Source organism: Melanerpes formicivorus, unplaced genomic scaffold, assembly GCF_026170545.1.
Source record: "Melanerpes formicivorus ecotype bairdi unplaced genomic scaffold, bMelFor1.0.p_v2 SCAF_7, whole genome shotgun sequence".
Lineage (NCBI taxonomy): Eukaryota > Metazoa > Chordata > Aves > Piciformes > Picidae > Melanerpes > Melanerpes formicivorus.
Genome location: NW_027142359.1, coordinates 5,193,222 through 5,213,885, shown reverse-complemented (window position 1 = coordinate 5,213,885; position 20,664 = coordinate 5,193,222). Strand labels below are relative to the sequence as shown.

The 20,664-nt window shown below is 42.9% G+C and overlaps 1 protein-coding gene across 12 annotated transcripts in view; it reads right to left on the bottom strand.

Annotated features, from left to right (window-relative positions):
- Nucleotides 1-20,664, bottom strand: part of NFIA (nuclear factor I A) — a 255,292-nt gene that overhangs the window by 12,923 nt on the left and 221,705 nt on the right. For 9 of the 12 annotated variants that reach the window (XM_068140735.1, XM_068140736.1, XM_068140742.1 and 6 more), the window contains one exon: nucleotides 17,938-18,029. The exons of the other annotated variants lie outside the window; for them this stretch is intronic. In XM_068140735.1, the coding sequence (XP_067996836.1) occupies nucleotides 17,938-18,029 (92 nt within the window). The remainder of the gene's footprint in view (nucleotides 1-17,937; nucleotides 18,030-20,664) is intronic. 12 annotated transcript variants of the gene reach the window in all.

The following is a 20,664-nucleotide window of genomic DNA, read 5'->3' as shown; positions in this document are numbered from 1 at the left end:
CCATTTTCTTTAGGTTTCAGCCCAGTTTGGCTGCCCAGTGGCAGGATGGGTTGATGCCATCAGGACTTCAAACGCAGCTGCCGCGGTGCTGTGGCTGTTGCTGCCCCGGGCATGGCTGTGCTTGCAGGAAGCTATCACTGCACGGGCCCAGGCGGGAAAATCCACCTTTGATAAGAGTCTAAACAAAAAAACCTTGAAGCTTTAGAGCTCGCCGGCAAAGCGGCTGTTTGAACAGTCGAGCTGAACCTGAACCACGACCATCAGGCACCTGAGTGGATTCATCAGGGTGAATCAGTTCAGTTGTTTTGTTTGGGGCTGACACTGCAGTCACCACAAGAACTTCAAGGCAATCAAAAACATTAACCCTAGGAAGGTGGACTGGGGTAACGGGTCCTTCTGGTTGCAATGATAAAATGAGGATAAAGACCTAAGCAGCAAACTGGGCCTTTTGACATCACCTTGTGAGAGGTCTTGGGAGGGCTCTTCCCCTAGTGGGTCATTTGAAAGCAAGGGGCCAAAAGTAGGGTTTTGATGCAGTTTCAAATGGGCTACCATGGTGAGTGAAGGCAGTGGGAGCACAGCTTCTGGTGCAACTGGCTGGAGGGTTCTTGGAGATAAAGCAACTGCCTTTGGTTTACCTCATGTCTGAATTCATCCCACTTTTCTATTGTTTACCCTCGAGTTTCTCCAGGCATGTAATGTGATCTTGCCACGTAAACCAAAAGGTGAATATTAAAGACAAGGTCACCTTTGTGACTATGGAAGTTATTTTCTTAGAGCTGGGATTAATTATTTAGTAATTATATTTTCTAAAATGAATTACCAAGAGGGACATAAGTAGCATGTTGGTCATCCCCAAGGGGACACAGAACAGTGAGTGAATCTTCTGTTTGTCCAACATCCACACCCAGGAGAGTCACACTCCCCACTACGAGTGTATTTATTCTGTCTCGAAGAAGATAAAACCCATCCCGGGAGGGACACAAGTCTCCAGGCGATGTGTACAGTAGCTCTGCGTCCAATAGTTTTTGCAAGAATGCCAGTTGTGGCAAACTGCATTAAATTACGTGCAATAATTTTGTAATATGGACTTCTGCCTGCTGACTATTAAAAATGTATAGTAGTCCAAACCACTTCCCTCCTGGGACCAACAAACTCACTTCAGGCAAGATTTCTGCTTGGGTTCAAACCTCAAGTTGGGAACAGCTAGTGTTTTTAACTAAATCACCCCAAACCCTCCCAAACCTATGAAAACACTCTCGTACAGTAACTCCTGCTGTTGTTCCAGACATCTGAATGTTCCAGTAAAGTGTCCCAGCTGGCCCCAGATGTTTCTTAAGTATAAAGCAATGCTCTGAGCAGTGGACCCCCTGCTGCCCGAACCTGAAGCTCAGCGGATTAAAGATTGACTGTGCTATGACATATTCGCATTTAGCCTGAATATAATACAGCAAAGACTTATCAATGGCAAATGTTTGAAATGTAATCCAGCCAACAGAGTAGGCTGGCACTTTGAATATGATGTATAAATAATGTATGGGAACTAAAGATCTAAATTAGATCTACAGGAAGAAAACTCTCCCTTTTCTCTGACTCTAAAAGAAAGTTCTCTCACAATGAGGTCATTTTTATGGCCATCTTTCGGCTTCCAATTTTGCTTTTAGACACAGGGTCTTCCTTTTACTTGGGGAACTTTTTGTGATTTACAGTTTGCTTCCAGTTTTTTAAAGAGTTCAGCAGAGAAGTTTGTGTATTTGTTAGTAAATTGACTTTGAAAGCTGCAGAATAACTTCTAAACTTTGCATGGTAGGCTGAAAGCTAACTGCAGTAACACCGTAACCCTCACTGTTTAAAAAAGAAAAAAAAAAAAAAGGGGGGGGGGGGGGGGGGGCAGTGAAAGAGAGAGGAAAAAAGAAAGGGAGAAAGAGGGAGAAACAATCCCATTTTGGTTTTTGTTAGCGGACGGCATACTACATAGATCAGAGACTTTTCAAAAAATAAAAACCCCCACTGTACACAAAGCACAGGAAAATGTGAGGAAAAAAGGAAAAACCTAAAAGCAGCTTAGAATGTGTTAACTCTGCCATTCTGTCAGCTTAAAGAGTATTTTATGCTTGATCAACAGCTCTCTTTTATTATGCTTTTCTTTCATTCATTCAAGACATCAAAGACCAGAACCACCAGTGTACCTGATCTACCAGAAGAACTTGTAAGGGTGTTCTAAAGAAACGGGGGTATTGGGAGCCAGACACCCCTGCGGACAAGGCAGTTCAAAGAGAATATTTCAACAATGATTACATTTTGTAAATCTTTGTACGAAAGACAGCTTATTTCCTGCTTTTTTCATGAAAAATAGATTCTATCCATTAAAGTGAGCCCACAGTATGAAAGTTACTTGAGATCTGAGGTACAGCAAGCGGATTAAGTGGATGGTGAGATGAAATCTTTGAGAGAGACGATGGCTTTCTCTGATATTTGTCGCTGCCATAAGGTTTTCTGACTGGGACAGAAACTCCCTTCCCCCCCCCATCACTTATTTGTAGAGTTGCTCATGGGCAGTGAAGACTGTTGTAAAAGCAAAATAAAGCGAAATGAAACAGAAAGGAAAATTGTAACAAATAAATGAACTAAGAAAACAAATGGCTGCAAAAAGCTTTTGACATGTTTGAAAGAATATATATGTGTGTGTATATATATATTTGCCTTGTTCCAAAAATTGCAGGCTAGCCATTTAAATCCAGCAGACAACTCTGCAGCGCTGCACAGAGACTCAAGCCAGCTGTTTACTTTTCAAAGCCCGTGGTGGTTTCTGCATTGATAAACTATATAACCTCACACACACAGAAGGGATTTTAGCTATGCCAGACCTCATTGCTGTGTCCCGATCTCTTTATGCGTTGTTACAGAACAAAAATGATCCTAACACAAACCCTGAAATAATATCTTGCTCCAGAAAGGACATCTTTGTAGATATTTCTGAGTTACTGCCAAAAACTTTTTTTTTTTTTTTTTTTTGCTCATTCATCCTTTCAAAGATTTGCTATAAACACAGCCAAAATTGTTTGGGAGTAATCAGAAATGACCAAAATATGACCCACCAGCCAAGTACAACTTAGCAGGGGAGGAAGGTGCCCCAACGCCTGCAGCTCAGCCAGCAACCACCTCTGCCACCACACCTGGGTGACACTCACCAGCATTGGCACTTCTCCTTCTCCCCTGGTACACACATCGCCTTTGGCAAGGGAAAAAGGAAGTGGCAGTATGGATTTTATCAAAAAAGACAAGTTTAAAACCTGCCTCATGGTTTACATCTACTATTGGGATTTAAAAGTAAATATACTGTGAAGGAGTTTTAAAATTCTGCACTTTATGCCTCTCCTTTTTACACAGCTCTGTACTTTCCTCTGCTGGAAGCACGGTTACATTTGCTAGAAAGTGCAACACTTTAGAATTTCTTATACTAAATCTTGCTTATTTATTTCCTTTTATGAAATAAAGTGTGCATCAGGACTTGGATCCATGCAGAACTTCACACTGGGATCTCCCATGGAAACTGGGATGGCAGCCGCACTGCTGTGATGGGACTTTCCAGCATTTTGCTAGAAAAACACGATCCTTTCGGGAATAGCCGTGAGCTCGCTCCCCAAAACTACAGCGCCTGCATTGTCCTGGGTTTCCCTGTGCCCCTGGACACAGCACAAAGCTGGTGGGTGCACAGGGACTTCCTAGCCCTGATACTGGGTACACAGGGATCCCACAGCCCTGATAGTGGGTGCATGGGGACTCCCTAGGTGTCTAGGGATCCTCCAGCCCTGCGAGTGAGTGCACAAGAACCCCACAGCCCTGATGGTGGGTATACAAGACTGATGGGTGCACAGGGCCCCCACATCCCTGAACATATTTGCACAGGGATCCACTAGCACGGGTACCCGCTAGCCCTGATGGTGGGTGCACAGAGAGCCCAAGCCCTGGCTCCCAGCCGCTAACAGCCTCGGTCTGGCTGTGCCGGGCTCCGGCAGCGTGTTTGCAAGTTCAAGTTCAGGTTTAAGTGAAATAAAACGCTCCTCGGGAGTCTGCAGCCAGCCCTCATTTACATGTGATCCCTCTGAACTTCGCCTGCGCCAGCGCGCCCTGTTTCCAGGGCCCGCCGAAGGAATGTTTTACAGTTAGAGCCCGCAGTGCTTTCTCAGGCATTTTAGACCCAGAGGCCCAAGTTTCAAGCTGTAGCATTAAAAGTTTCCACAGAGCTACTGCAGAGAGAGGGAGGAAAAGGGGGGTTGGGGGGGGGGGAGGGGGAGGGAGGAGGGAAATGAGGAGAACAATATCGTCTTAATTGTCTCTATATAGCTCCACAGTTAAAGTATTACTTTTTAAAGGGACATAATTTATTCTGGAGGCACGGTGTTATAACAACCAGTACATACTTTCACTGCGGCGTAACCGGCTCTATTCTTCATTGTGCTCTCTGGTTTTGTTGCTTTTGCAGGACTCCTTGTTACCCAGTCCCCTATACTGTACTTACAGTTTTATTCAATTTAAGCCAGTTCCTGCAGTCCTCAGGCCAGCAAAACACCCCTGAAATCTCAGGAGTTTTGCCTGCCCCAGGACTGTAAAAATAATCTCCCTGCGACCACCATGTCCCACCCCCCACCCAAAAAAAAAAAAGAAAAAAAAAAAGAAAAAGTTTCTTTAACTTTCACTGCTTTAAGACAAATCAGGGAAAGTCATCCAAAGAAAATCAACCCCCAGTCTGGGCCTCCCAAGCTGGGTTTGCAGCGAGACAGCCTGAGCCGAGCGCGCACACGTACACAGGCGCTCGGGGGGTGTGCTCCTGGGACTCTCCTTCCCAATCCCGTGCTGGCAGGGAGCAATGGAGCAACTGGAGCTATGTGAGGAGCCCGCAGGGCTGAGGGGTCCCAGTGGGATGGGCTGCTTGGCCAGCAAGTTGCTGCAGAGGCTCTGGCTCTTTGCTTTACAGTTTGGGGTACAAAAGGAAACGTTCAGCTGCTTTTCTTGACTGCCCCAGGAGTACTTTATAAGAAACGAGGGGAGAGAATAACTTGAACTAGAGAGGAAAGTGAATGCTCCCTCCAAAATGCCCCCCAAAGACTGGTCTGTGCCCACAGTGGATGCCTGTGCATGAAGCAGACAAATGAGCAGCCCCGCTGGGAGAGCAAAGGCAGTGTGAACGGCCAGATAAAAACAGGGCAAAAAATAGGGGGGATAAGTTGGCAGAGAGCCGAGAGGGAATTGGGCTGTGGGCAGCAGGAACAGTGGGGCTGGCAGGGTGCACACTGGGCAGGTGCAGACGGACAGAGGGATAGCGTGGGAGCTGGGGACTCCACGACAAGGAGGCCATGACAACAGAATGTTTTTGGATGTGGGCAGAGAAAAGTTGGGTTTGGAGACCGCAGAAAAGGAAGAGGAACTGGGGTTTTGGCAAGTCCTAGGCGTACTGGGCAAGGAAATCAAAACCAGTCTCCAAATTAACATAGACAGAAATAGGGGCAGAGAGGCAACTCTGGTGTTTTTGCCACATTGACCTTGAAATTGAAGCAGACAGTGAGCTGGAGGAATAATGAATCAAGTCAGCAACAAACCCAAATCTCTCCTTAAAAAAAGAAAGCCAAGAGGGCATGGAGCTGAACAAAAACCCCTCCTGCACATGAAAACTTTCCATGTCTGGGTTTCTCCTGACTCTTTGTACCTTGCTAAACAGAACAAACTGCTCTAAGAAAAATGGAAGGCTGTTCACCATGTTCAGTGCACAGCCCCTGGGACTTGTCCTAGTACACCGTGAGGAGCCACCATCCAGGGACGTGATGGTCAATGAGTCCCCTACAGCTCTGTCAGGGCCCTTGGGATTGGGACGACACAAGAGATGGGTGAGCCCAGCAAGGAATGGCCACCTCAGGCTTTGGAGATAGACAGCTTTCTAGTGGAGAAATGGGAAAAGCCTTTGCAGCACATGATCTGCCTTTGGATGAGGAGGGATGTATTAGACATGGTTGGCTAAAGGGAGTTGGGTCTTGGCCTAACTTGGAGTGATTTTCACACATGCTATGAGATGCCAGTGAAAGTCCTGGTGGAGTGTAAAGTCATTAAATGAGATGAAATTAAACAATTTAGTTATTTCTGCTTCATCATATTTGTGCAGTATGGCAGGCAGAATGAATTACTACTAATGATCAACTCTAGTAATACTAATTAAACTATCTCAATTTAATTAATACTAACAGAGAAAACACAGAATTACTAATGTAAACCTTGAACTGAAAATCAAAAGGTGCCTCTTTGCTTTTATGAGTCATTGAATTGGAGGTTTTCTCTGAAAACAGACTGTATAGAAGTGGCTCTCTGTACTTGGTAAGGAAACTGCTCCATTGTACAGAGAATGACAGCTTTCCTACATCTTTTTTTTTTTTTTCCTTTTTGATACATTACTACTTTTACTCCTTGTATTCCTGAAAAGCCTCCAGCAGAAGAATCTGAACCCTGCTTTGAGTCACACAACATCCAAGGGACTGATAAAGCAGTTGCCACTACTGGGACAAATTCTGCCTGTGTTTCTACTGTTAGGAAGACAATGAGGTTATAAAGAGCCTGTGAAACCTCCCTTGCTGGGAATGAAGCAGATGGAACGTAACTCGGCCTATACTATTAGATATAGCCTTACAAGACCACTAAACTGGGAAAAATGTTCAAACTGAACCCATCTCTACAGCAAGGAAGATTGCTTTGGAGTCACTGAGAGATAATATTGGTAGCCACAAAATAAAAGCTCTAGAGATACATAATGACTGCACTGCAAGCCCTCCCCATAAAGAAAACATCCATTTTAACCTTTATCTCTTTTGAAAAAGGCTAGATTTACTCTACTGTGCATAGCTCTAAGCAAAATACCACCACAATTAAACAAAAATGTTGTATTTCTAAAACAAACTCCTGCCAGTAACAGATCTTCCATCTCCTACTGTCATTGACTTCACTGAACGGCCAGTTGAGTCCAGTATCACGGATTCACAGATATAACCTTTAACCCAAAAGACTACAAGAAAGTCCTTAAAAAACAAAAACAAAAAGAGAACCAAGCAAGGAACATTATGTGCAAGAGTGTTCTTGCAAAATCTCAAATCTCATTGTTTAGCACATGCAAGAATGAAAATACTTAACCTCACAGAAAAATTTCATTTTAAACATCATTCTTTTTTTTTTTTTTTCCAAACATACTTTTTTCTGTTGTCATATTGAGAAAGATGTTGTAGCAAAAGCACAAGAGGATACCTAAAGATCTCTAAAGCTGCTCCATACAGTGTAGAAATTACCATGTTCGGCCTCAAAGGTGACTGCATTTTATTGGTGGTGACTTTTGTTACTCCTATCTCATAATTAAAATTACATTCTGTTGACTTCTGAAATGTATTTAGCTGCATCTTTTCATGTGTAATAACTACTATCTGTAGAGATGATATAAGAATTGGGTCATGCAAGTGAACATGCCTGAAAATATTATGATTATAGTGTCAGTACTGTTTTCAAAATTGAATATTAATAACCAAAGAAACCAAAGGCTACATAGTTAAGCCTACAAGGCATGTTCCCATTTAGCCTTTGGAATTTTATTCCATTTTATTTATTTTTTTAATCCTGGTTTTGAATTAAACTTTTTGAGATCTACCTCTATTAAAGCAGAATATACCATAAAAACAAACACCTAAACCAAGATGATTTGTTGTTCTGAACTAAAATTAGGTAAATTTTGAAAGCTACAGCTCAGCCTGCTGTTAGTAATCCTTACTAAGAACAGGCACCTTTGTTAAATTTAAAACATAAACAGGTCTTCACAAAATTGCAGTAATTTTGCTGTTTTTCTTTTCAAGGCCCAGTCCTTCCCCTGTATGCTATTTACATTTCTCTGGGACAGTCCAGCGCTAGGGGAGGTCATGCTTGGTGTCTTGGGAAGACAAAATCTGATGCAAAATAGAGAGTCTTGCCCTGGTTTCTCATCTGTTGGTCCTTTTTTATGAAATTTAGTATAAATTTCAGAGCAGGGTAGTCTATTTTGCAAGGTGGTCACCTCTGGAGCTTATTTATTCCTTGACCTCTGTGTTAAGGCCATTAAGCAAAGGTGATTCTTAGAACAGAGGTAGCTTAATGTCTGTCCATGGAGAAGGATGTAGGGATTGTGGCCTTTAATTTTTGACCTTCGTTGAAAATTGTGCTCCTAATCCTTTGATTGCAGAATTGTTAAAAAGTATATATGGCAGTTGGCAAAAATCTTAATGTCCCACTAAATGCAAAAGCCATAAATTCAGCTGCTGACCTTTTCCATCCAGGTCACATGTGACACCTACTGGAGTTTGTCAGGCTGGGTGGAATTTATGGAGCTCATATAGACATCAGCTGCAAAAGCTGAACTTTCATGAAATGTCTTTCAAAGGCACTTCCAAAACCCTTGTAAAAAGTCAGTATGTCTTTTTTTAAGGGTATATGTTCTCTGTGCATTTTAAAAGGTCTCATCATGCCATCTCTGCAAATCTTCAACACTTGGGAAACTTCAGCTTTTGGATTATTGCTCTTTACAAAACAGAGAAATCAAGCCAGGCATGTAATTACTGTGATTACCAACTTCCAACAACCCCTTTCCAAAGCTACAGAAGACACCGAACCTCTGCACTCTCCTTCCTTTCTTATGCCCATCTCTCTGCTCCTCTCTGAGATCAGTGGTACCGATGGCATATCATCAGCCAGAGAAATGTGATTTGATAGTACCCTAAAGTAGTTGCAAAAGAAGGGAAGGAATACATAAACCTACTCAGGTCCACACCATGAGCGTGAGATAATCCCTTTGCTGCCATGTAGCACCCTAACTGTCACAATTAATAATGTAGAAGGAGCTGATTAACTTAAGTAAAGTGCTCTCCAATGTGTAAACACATAAAGATCTATAGGGCAAAAGAGGAAAGAATGAACAAAACGTCATTTTTATATTTTATGTGGACACATTCTTGCTTTCTATTCTGCTCTTGTAACAATTACTGTAGTAGCCACTCTGACAGAGTCAATAAATCGATCTGGGACCTGATGCAGCAGTGAGGCAGACTAATCCAATACAGCATTATCTGCAATGGAGGCTGGGGGCAGGCATGGGGTGGTCAGGAAATCAGCCAAGCGAAGTAAAAGCAGTGAGAAGCACATAACTATAATCCTGCCTTTGACTTGTTTGGTTTGTGTGTGTACCTATGCATGTGTGTGTCTGAATAAATGTGCAGCTCTGCAGGAGGAAAGTGCACTGCCCATACTGTACCTCCAATGTCAGAGAATCATAGAACAGTTTGGGTTGGCCAGGACCTTAAAGATCATCTAGCTCCAGCCCCCCTGCCATGGGCAGGGACACCTTCCACTAGATTAGGTTGCTCAAGGTCCCATCCAGCCTGGCCTTGAACACTTCCAGGGATGGGTCATTCACAGCCTCTCTGGGCAACCTGTTCCAGTGCCTCACCACCCTCACATTGAAGAATTTCTTCCTTACATCAAATCTAAACCTACCCTCTTTCAGTTTAAAGCCTTGTCCTATCACTACATGCCCTGTTGAAAAAGCCTCTCTCCAGTTTTTGTCCTTAATATACTCCAGTCACAGGACTCTCTAGTTCCACAAGGATCAGCACCCACCCTGATTTAATTATACTGGCAGCATGACTGAAAAATTGAAAGAGCTGATGACTCTCTCCCCCACCACACCAAAGCTGGTACCTCCTCCCCATCTCAACTGCAAATGTCCATTGAATAACAAACCTAGGAGTCACCTTCCATGTACTCTGTACCTGAGAACATAGGAACTATCATTTTTTTGGTCAGCTTACATGGTCACTTGGATCTGGTATTATGTTGCACTTCTCTTGGGAGGAAGTTGCAAGAATCCCTATAGAGAAGATGGACCAAAATGATCTGGCCTAAGGGGAAGCTTCTTCCCAGCCCCATGCAGTAAATGGAGGGCCTTGTAAATCCATGTTAGCAGGGAATATGAGATTGAAAAAAATAAAAATAAAAGAAAGTTTCCCGCTGAATGGAAAAAAGAAAACTGTTTTTTTGGCAGAAGTTCTTCAAGAAGGAGAACATAGGCCATTGTTATTATGAAGACTTTTCAATGAAAACACAGAAAATCATTGCCTTTTAGAGTAATTGTTTAGCTAAAGAAAGGTTACACAGCTTGTAGAGAATTTAGTAAGAAATTAAATCTCTCCAGCTCATTCATCATATTTCTGCATTTGCCAACTCTTCCCACCAGGCCCACACTTACTTCTTCTCTCTCTTCTCCCCTACTGTGGAGCATAAGTAATGGCCATAAAACCCGCAGAAAGGGTGCCTAACGCACAGGCTTCCTGTTTATTGTCAGGAAGGGAGGGGGGGAAAAAAAGGCAATAAGTTTAATTGCTTAGTTTGGGAAATTTGTCTGTCTCCATTGTAAATAACTGTATGGTTTATCTATTGGAAATAAGATGCCTAGTGTTCACTTCCAAAAAAAAGTCTGAACTGCTCACTAGAGCCTGCAAGGAGGAGGAATAAAAAGCAGAGGAAAAAGGATCCTCCCTGCTGAGGACTAGCCCAGGCACTTCTGGACTGATTTGGCTCCAACCCACTTTGAAGATAAGGCCACATGGTGGCAGGGGAAGTTCTCTATGAACCTTACCTTTATAGTGCAGTATGTGCTTTCTTCTTGAGGTGTACTGTTCTTTGATGCTTTGTAAGAACTGATCTGAGAGGGAAATTTCATACCACCCCTCTGCATGAAAGCTCAATTAAATGGGCTTTGTGCACTGAGCTGGGCATGCAGTGAAGGGGATGGGAGTTGAGGAGTGACCCTGATTTCCAGTCACCTTTGTATCTCCTGTCTGTGGAGCACACTCTGGACTTTCATTAGCAGCTGTGATCAGAGCAGCACGTTCACACTTAGGCTGCACTGGGGACACGTGGTTATGGAGCTATTATGTGATTAGGGGCACATCAAGAGCACCACAGCTGCATGCGGGCTCTTTGCTCCCATCATGGTGGAACCATCTCAATTTTAGTTCAGCAAAGGATTCAGCCAATATTTCCTTGACTGATTTCGACAATAGGAAAGAGTGAGTTTAATATGGGCAAACACAAAGCAAAGGCAGGATCTGAAATCTTCTTTCAGCTTCTCTATCAGCAGATGCTTGATAGAGACTGACACTACATTTTCTACACATGATCTCTCTAGGCTTACACAACAGTTTTAGAGCAATCTCTAGGCCACACACAAGATCAGGCCAGCGTAGCTGCTTCCTGAGTGGAAGATGGAAGACAGCACCAACATTCAGGGCATGTATCAGTATCTTGATGCCACTGGTTCTGCAGCAAAATACTTTTTGCTCAGGGATCAAAACTTTCAGTTGCCATAATAGGGCTCAAGCCCACAAGAGCCCATCCTTCTTCACTCCCCTTCAGCCCAGGCAGTTACTGTAAATTAAAGGTCACATAACTTTCTCTTTTTGCATGCTCAACTGTTCATTATAACGATTCTGATTTTCATCTCTGTTTTGGGTCTCTCATTTCTTATGTCTACTGCAAGTCTCTAGTAGGAAAGAGATCCATGAGGTAACAGGGCCCTTGCATTCTAGGGAGCAATGTAAAATTCAGGTGGCACTTTATGCATTGTGTATCTCTGCTTCGGGTGTTGAAGGAGAGCAGTCTTCACTTCCCATTGTCAGATCTCTGCTAGGTTTGGAAGGAGAAAGGTGCCTCTAACTTCAGCAGCTCTGGAAAGTAGCAGTCCCACAACCCAGAACTGTGGTTCTGTATCTGCTCTCTGCAAATTTCTTTTCTTTACCCAGGACAGACATTATTCATGTGTGGAAATGATGTTCTGAACCTGATACTACATTTGCTACTACAGAGCATGAAAAGGAAATCAAGGCTGCTTAAAAGTGCTTTGCAGTTAAGGTTCTTCCAAAGCCAGGTGTGCTGGTGGAAAATATGTAATTCTCAGGAGACTTAACTGGTTTGAACAAATGCCTCCAGATTAGTGTTATCTTCTCTCCTGCTTCACCTCAGGCTAAGTATTCTTATCCTGGGGAGGAACAGTCAACAAGCAACAAGTAGTACTGGCCTGGCTTATAAATAGTTCTGCTCAGAATGCCAAAATAAAAGGCCTGATCTTGTTCCTGCAGTCCCTCACGTTCTCTGCACATCCACTGCAATATTTGAGGAGCCACACGCACCCCATACACTTCTTTTGAACACAAACTGCCCCACAAAGTGAAGTGGTGGTTCAGCTGTTAGCACATTTTGCTGGAATGCCACCAGATCTTGACCTTGCCCTGCCTCCCTGAGGGCAGGAGGTACTGCCTGTCTGACCAGAGCCATTCCTGGGAGCTGGGAAACTGGAGAGAACGAGCAGGGTAGAGAGGCAGAGATGGACAGGCAGCTTGTGATACTCATTAATAAAGCACATCAATATGGGTGGAGTGGGAGCCCAGCAGCTCTGCGTCCCCTCCTGATGATGCAAAAGGCAAGGCGCTATGGCAGGGGTTCAGTGAGAAGCAAAAATGGAAAATCCCTGTGAAGCAGGGCACACGTTTGATTTGTGAAAAGCCAAATGTGTGCTGTGTGCACTGGTTTCTTTCTTCCATAGGGTGGCAATGAAACCTGGGCACAAAACAGCTACACAGTTTTCAGCTGCAGGAGCGATAGCTCTGGAGAAGCTGCAGTAGCTTCCATTCAAGGTGCTGACTTTGATCTATGAATCCTATATGCTTTTGGGCCTTGCTACCTTCGAGGCTGCTTCCTTGCCTCCCCCCAGCCTGTGCCACCGCCAGCCGCGGTGAGGGGCATCACCTGTGCCACACTCCTCCAAAATAAGCATCTAGGCAGCAGTAACTGGCTGTTATCACAGAAGGACCATCTACTCTGGAATTTGCCTCCCTCCTTAGTCTGACAGAGCTCACATCTGCTAACCTACAGGACACAGCATCACGCTCATTTTTTTCTCATGCCCTTTGTTTTAAAATGCTGCCGGTGAAAAATTGCAGGCTGCAGTTTGCTCTCTAAAAGGATCATGGGCAAGCAAAAATAGTCTCTCAAAAGGAAAGTAATTGTACAATTAGATTTGTGTATGCACCTGAGGCATAGGGTGGGTTTTTAGAGATAAATAAAAGCCTGAAAGAAGCAGCTATAAAGATACCACTGTCTAATTCATGAATGCAGATCTAAAGAACCACAGAACGTTAGGGGTTGGAAGGGACCTTGAAAGATCATCCAGTCCAACCCCCCCTGCCAGTGCAGAAGCACCTATACCAGATCACACAGGAAGGCATCCAGGCAGGTAGAACTGCTAACTTAAAGAAGTTAGCAATTTCCTTACTTATAAACATTTTGCTAAACTTCACTATTTCCCCCTCCTGACTTACTCTGTATGTGGTTCACAATGTCCATTTTGCTACATGGGTCTTCATAAGGTTGGTAGCAAGAATGTGGCTGTGCTTCTGACCTTGCTGGTTTTCAGACTTGTCTTTCTGTCCAGATAAGCTTGTTTGACTTTGGGGCTTTGTCTTATACTTTGTTGTGCAAGGTAAGTTTGAGCCTTTTGTTTCAATTATTTTGTCTTACAAGGGATGAGCTCTACCCCAAGCACCACTGTAGCTGGGTGGCTCCAGGGCATCACTAGGGAAAGTCTGAAAAGGCAAGACCTTGCCTTACTATACATGATCTGATTGTAGCTTTGGGATTGTGCAGAGGCAGAAGCAGAAAGAGTTTCTACTTCTAGAAAATAGTTTCATCTTTTCCTAGAGAACGGTAAGGGAATAAAAGTCTGGGTTTGTGCTTAACTAAATTTTAGAAACTAACTAGCATGGACCTAATACAAAGCATGTTTAGATTAAAGAGGATGTTTTCTGAAACAGATGGACAAGAGGGTGCATGATACACTTTCTCTCCCAAGTAGAGAAGAAAACCATACAGTTTCTCACAGGTTGTAAAGGAGCTGATCCTCTACCTAGGTGCCTGCAGCAGGAGGCAGTTTCTGCTCTGTGCATCTTCATAACCTCACTGTAACCTTCCAGCACACGGGCTGCTGGCAGGTAGCAGGGGTTAGCTGGAGCAGGCACGTGTTGCTTAGGAGCTGTTTTTAGCATCCGAAGTACAATTTCCAGGAAGATGCAGGGTAAGTAGGTAGCAAACAGGACTCAGCCTAGTAAACAATGTTTAGTGTGAAGTGGAGCTGCAGCACAGTGAGCACGGCATGCTGATCCCTGAAGGAATTTTGTTCTATAGAGCAAAGTGAAAGCATTAAAGATCAGCAAACACCACTCAGAGTGGGGAGTGAAGGCAAACTCTGGTCACAAAGAACAGGTTGCCAGTTTACTGTTACAGCTGCACGTACTCTGAGCACATATCCTATGTTTCACAATTGCTTTTGTCGCTTGGTTAGGAAAAAACAAACAAACAAGAACCCAAAACTCAGAAGCCTGTATTAGTGTTATTGCTAGTGATAGGCTACTCCCTAATTAATGTGATGGGACTTTCCCATTCCTCTGCCACTCTCCTTATTACAAGTCCTTGGCAATACGAGAGACGTATCTATTACTTAGTCATGAGGTATCTAGACCAGCTTGCTTTTGAAACTAAAGCCAGTGTATCCCAGGCATACTGTATTTCTGATTTGCATATGGAAAAGGCAGTTAAAAAGCTGATGCCCCCATCTTGCCTGTGAGTCAAGTAGCAAAAGTAAATGATTTATCAAGCAAAGGTTACAACACCTGCGCCTTTTTGTCAACATATACAGAGGATGCCAAGTCAAGTGTTTCTTCTAATAGCTCAAACAGAAATTTAGATTCATATAACCCCCCAGATAGGACAATTATGCAGTGAGCCACTGGAGTGGCAGAGTGATGGATGGGGTGAGCAGAGGCAGCGTAGGAAAAAAACAAACCCACTGTAAAGTTCCGAAGCTGCTAAAACCAGGCAAAGCCAACAGCCCTTCGGGGGCTTTTGTTACTGAATCAGAACTACTGACTTAAAGCAGGTTATTTCCTAGTCTCTTCTATCATATAGTTGGCATGCTGCTGTAACCTTAGTTGACACAGGAAGATGGCCTTTTCCTAACTAAAATATTATACGAATTCTATAATGCCCATTAAGAAAGGCATGTACTGGGTTTGGTTGTTTAAAAACAGCCCAGGACAGAATGCTCCTTGCTGAAACCCAGCCACGCTGTTGTACATTTGTCTGCAATTTTATTCCAGTGTTCTGGGAAAGCCTGTGAATGCCCATGTATGGGAAATGTGACTTCTGCTGAATGGTGCTGTCACCTCCCTGTGCATGGACTCACTTTTGTGGCATTTGAAAACCAGTAACAATGGCGTGGAACTAGGGCCTGTAGTCAAATGACCCAACCATTGGGAGGACAAAGTCAGAGCCACCAAAAAGCTGACCATAAGGCTTTCTTAGGGCTTGTAGCTGGGCCATAATTTTCAAAAAGCTGATGTTCAGATACAGTCTTCATTTTTATTCTGTTGTTCCAACAGTAAAGAGTTGTTTAACCCTTATATTTAAGCTCAGCTTTCAGAAGCTCTGAGTGTTCACTTCTTCCTTCTGTCTAAGGCAGCTGTGTGGCCTGGCAGTTAGTGGTCCTCACTTAGGCTGACTCTGAATGTACCATAAAAATCCTGATGGAAAGCAGCCACTCCAGCTGCCTTTAATACACACTTCTATGTGCTTTTATATTTTCATTTTTAAAATATCCTTAGTGATCATCCTATACACTAATGCCCTGCAAGAAGAGTATAAAAGCATGTCTTTGTTTAGAGGAACACTAAATAAATCCCAAGTCATTGCAATTAGTAATTTTTTACCTCACTTCTCTGATTTAAAACACAGTCAACTTCAGAGCAGTTTCATGAATAAGTAGTGAGTTTTTCTGATAAATTATATATTTAATATCAAGTGGGTTATGGCGGTGTAATGATGTATAGAAGCACGGAGATGGCAGCTGGAGTCAGAGACTGGAAGTCAGTCTCCTTACCCACTGCAGCACGTTTGACTTTAATTGAAAGCTGTGCTTGAGTATTGTTTTTCACTGTACAGCATTGTTATTCACTATACTGCATTACATAGAAGCACTTAAAGTAAGGCTAGAGCACTTTAAAATGATTTAAGTCATAAATAAAGAGGATAAAGGTTTACAGTCAACAAACTTAGCTGGGAAACTTAGGCTGCAGGATGGAAGTAAGTTTAAAATATTTTGGAGACTTAATACTGTTGTGCCTTACTACAGAATCAATTTACCAACTAGTAATTTTTCAGGTCTTCTGGAAAAGGTAAGTAGCGTTCTCCAAAGGGTTTCAAGTTTCCTGAGCTATGAAGGAAAAGACCAAATGCTTAAGGACTTTAGCAGTATACCTTAACTTTCCTATTTCCCAGTTCCAGTGTATTTCTGTGTATTCACGTTGCTTCCAAACTGTCTGGAGAAACACGATTCACACACAAAGGCAGGGAAAACTTATCACGTACATGAACTGAATGAAAGAGAAGCACTGAAAAGTGGGGTGGAGGTTGCATTTTGTTAAGGCATGAAAAAAAACCCCAGAACCTGATGGGTTAAAAACCCTGCTCTGTACTGCTGGTGTACTTTCTGTGACCCTGTTTAATGCAGAGAAGGTTGGAGATTCGATGTAGTTTAACCTGTGCTGTCGACAGAGCTATAAACTAAAGCCCCTAACAAATGGTACACAAAGACCAGATAGCAAGAAAACACATTGCGTTCGCAGGCCTCTGGTTGCAGCCCTGTAAACTTGAAAACCTTCAGTAATGAGTGACTTGTGTGTCATTGACAGTGTAGGTGCTGAAGTCATCACAACGAAGAGTCTGCCTTCGTACTTAGACTGTGACAGCCATTAATCTGTACACTAATTATTCAGATGCATATAAACAATTAGAAAGAACTTACAAGAGCTGAAAGTCCTACTCCCCAATTCACTAGCTACTTGAATTATTACTTTTTAGTCATCACAACCAGCTCAAACCCAAATGATAAATATCCCTTGTTGTTGACCTTTAAAAGTATTGTAACACAGCAAGCAATCACTTAAAACTACAAACTACAGTTGTCCTACAGCATTCATTCTGCTCACTTTTCTATACCTTCTCTCCTGTGATAACGTGATATTAGGCACAGACTTAATTTTCTCAACATCTGGCTCAAATTAGCTGCTAACAAAACTGCCAACAACTATTTTCTTAATCGACCCTGGGAATCTGATACAGCTTGGAAAAAGCACATTTAAACCTCGTCCTTCTCCTAAAGAAACACAAATGTTTACTTGAGCTTCTGATTTGACCATAGCAGGACTATGAATTCACTTAACCCAGCTTTACAGGCCTGCCTTGACTGGACTTTTTTTCTCTTTGTGTAAGGAAATAGATGTGCTTGCAATTGCAGAATCTCCTGCTCATTCAAAGCCCACCATGCAAATGGCCATCTAGGAACTGGCATCTATTTTTTGACATGGAAGGCACTGGAGCAGTCTTAAATTGCATCTGTTGGGGGACTAAGTTGTGCTGTTAGCTGACTGGTCTCTCTGAGCTCTGTTTGTGTATGCAATTAAATGCCCTGCCTAGGGAATGGGCTGGAGCAAAAGTCTTTGAAAACCCAGTCCTAGAGGAACAAAAAACCCCTGTGTGCTAGAAGCCAATACCTTAGCAAGCAAGAGAGATCTTTCCAGTTACGAAAGCAGCGTATTACTACATAAGCCCAAAAAAACACAACAGACAAACAAACTGCAGGTGACATTTCACTGTAGTTACTGAGACCATGTGGGTGAAGTGACAGCGGCAATGCAGCTGGCTCCGCGGGGACACGTTAGAGTACACTGAAGAAGAAGAGGCTGCAGGCATACAGAGAAGTCGAAAGCGGCCCACCTGAGTCTGTTGAGGGATATTTACAAAGCTTGGATCCCGTGGTCCAACACTGACGAATCGGTTTGCGGGGGAGGTGCTGGGTGTCGAGTAGGCTGTGAAGGGAAGGGACACATGCGTTGAGGAAGCGGCACTAGATTGCACACGAACAACACCAAAACACACTGTCTCAGAGCCACCTAAGCAGATGTTTAACATAGAAATGTGCAAACGTTTTAGAGAGCGAGAGTTTGGTTTTAGACACTGGAAAGGCTTGGTCTTAATGATGGGAGATCAACACATAGGGGACTGGGCTGCTCCTTGCCAGGCAGGATGGCAATGATGTGCACTCAGAAGTGTGCTGGGGCCACCTGTGCTGCTCTCCATCCCAGAGAAGAACCTCTTTGAGCACTTCCATACTGGGAAGCACAAGAGACTTCTACAGGTACTGTCTGACTGATTTCATTCAAATATGTAGTAACTCTGGTTTTGATGGGGTTTTGTATAGCCATGAAATGACTGAAGAGCTCATTCACAGAACCAGACCCTTATTTCATGCTAATCCAGCATTTTCTCTCAAACAAAAGTTTTGGTTTTCATACTGCTGTAGTCTGCACTCTCTAAAATGTTCACTTGATGTGTTTGACAAACTAGGAAGATCCTTTCGGTAAAAAATTAATGGGTTGCAGTTTCACTGGGGTGGTAAGTGCAATCAGTCTGAAGCTGCCTTTAAAAACTGGAAAGGCTCCCATAAATGTAAAGCTATTAAATGCAAGGCAAGCCAAGAACCCAGATTACTTCCAAACTTGAAGTACTTTAATGATTTTATTGTTGCATTATATTCTCCACTGCAACTGTCCACAATGCCACGTACTTCCATATGCAAAAGCTTCCAATGCATTTTCAGGCTTCCTCTCATTTGAAAAACCCCCATGCAATATTCTCCCTTGTTCAGTTTTCTGCATCTTCATATCTAAGTTCAAATAACCTAAACAGATGCCTTCATACAAACAGTGATTCTGCCTATTTTAAATATATTTATGGGAATACATTCTGCTGAATAAAATCCCCAGACAATCTAACTATCCAATGAAGAGACAAAAAAACAACATTAGAAGGAAAATTACTTGCCAAATTCCAGTCAGGCTAAAGATAATGTTCAGGCCTCAATGTTAGAGAAAAACAAAGTGAGTCAAGAGCTGGGAAGGACATTTGAGTTGTTGTTGATGAAAGTCAGTTGCCTTTCTGAAGGCAAAAGTTTTGATGGAGAGGCATGACATTGGAGGAGCCTTTGGTTTAAGGCTGTACTGGATCAGACCAATGCTCCACCAATCCACTGTCCTCTCTCTTACAGAGGTCATAAGCAGATGCACAGAAAAGAATCAAAACAGGTCACATATTTACTTTCTCATATTCTTTCCCACCCTCTGGTTATTGACAGCTCAGGGACTCCCTATATTTAATGACCCACAGTCTGCCCTTGAACTCATGCAAACCTTCCGCATCCCACAAAGCCCTTTGTTGAGGAGTTCCCAAGTCTATGAGCATGCAGGACTATGTCCTTTCTTTCTCTCTCTACCCAAGTCTCATGAACATCTCATGACACCTCCTGATTCTTACAATAATATCAGACAGCTTCACTTTCTCTAAGGCCATTCCCCTGAAGGCACCTCAGGAGCTGCATCTCTTCATTTCCAACTGATCTGAAGGGAGAAATGGCGCTGCTGACTTCGAAGAATGAATTCTTCTAACTTGTTTCCAGTGAGGTGAGCTTTTCATTCCAAAAAGCTCACACTTTGCTAGTACTTGCAGAAATCATACAAGGAACACCTCTCCTTCAGAGAGCTTCAAAGGAATTTTGAAGTGCACTGATTCATCTTTCCAAGATGATTTTGCAAATTGCAGGGTAGCGTGTGTATTAGAGTATGAGCAGGTACACCAGTGGTTACTCATATCTGCAGATCGAGAAAAAGTGATCTGAGTAGATCTGGTGAGATGTTCTCCTGGCCTTTTTTACCACATGCATTTGCTTAATAATTCAAAGAAGCCACAGATTTGCAAAGGGTATAGCTCTGTGGCTGGTGCCACATATTAAGATTCTTCTACACTGTTTTACGGTGAGGTGTGGGTTTTTTGTTTAACTAACGACTGAACCCTGCCTTGTGCAAGGCTAAAAATTCCTTCTGAAGCAGGGGAAATAAAGCTTGAAAATCAAACATCTGTTGTTTAGTTCTTCTGGTCTACTTTTAAGGAAGCAGAATGAGTGGAGAAGCCATTTAATCCCTTGGAACAGGTAAGTTCCACTGAGAAGGGAAGGAACTCAAGATCTTGTTTACACTTCCCTGATGGCTGATACTTTAGCTGTGATATTTGGTAGAAAATCAAAGGGAAATCATCAGAACAGTGTCTCAAATGGCTTCTCTGTTCAAACAAAAATTCTAAAGCATTTGAAAACTATCTAATACGCACTAAAGTCTCCTCAAACCTTGCTGGGTGAATTACTATGTATACCTTTCTTCTGTAAAGCTCCACACTATGTTTAACTTACTTTCTGAAAATACTTGGATGTCAGCTTGGTATTTCTTTAAGGTCATAAAACTACACTGCTAGTGCCAAGAAGTGAGAAGTACCCAAACTACATGTATGTAGAGCAGGCTTTAGATTGGACTCTCCCAAGAGGCTACTCCCACTTCACTGTAAAATGTCACAAGATGTTTGCAGATTGGCTCAGAACACTAAGCTGACATGGAA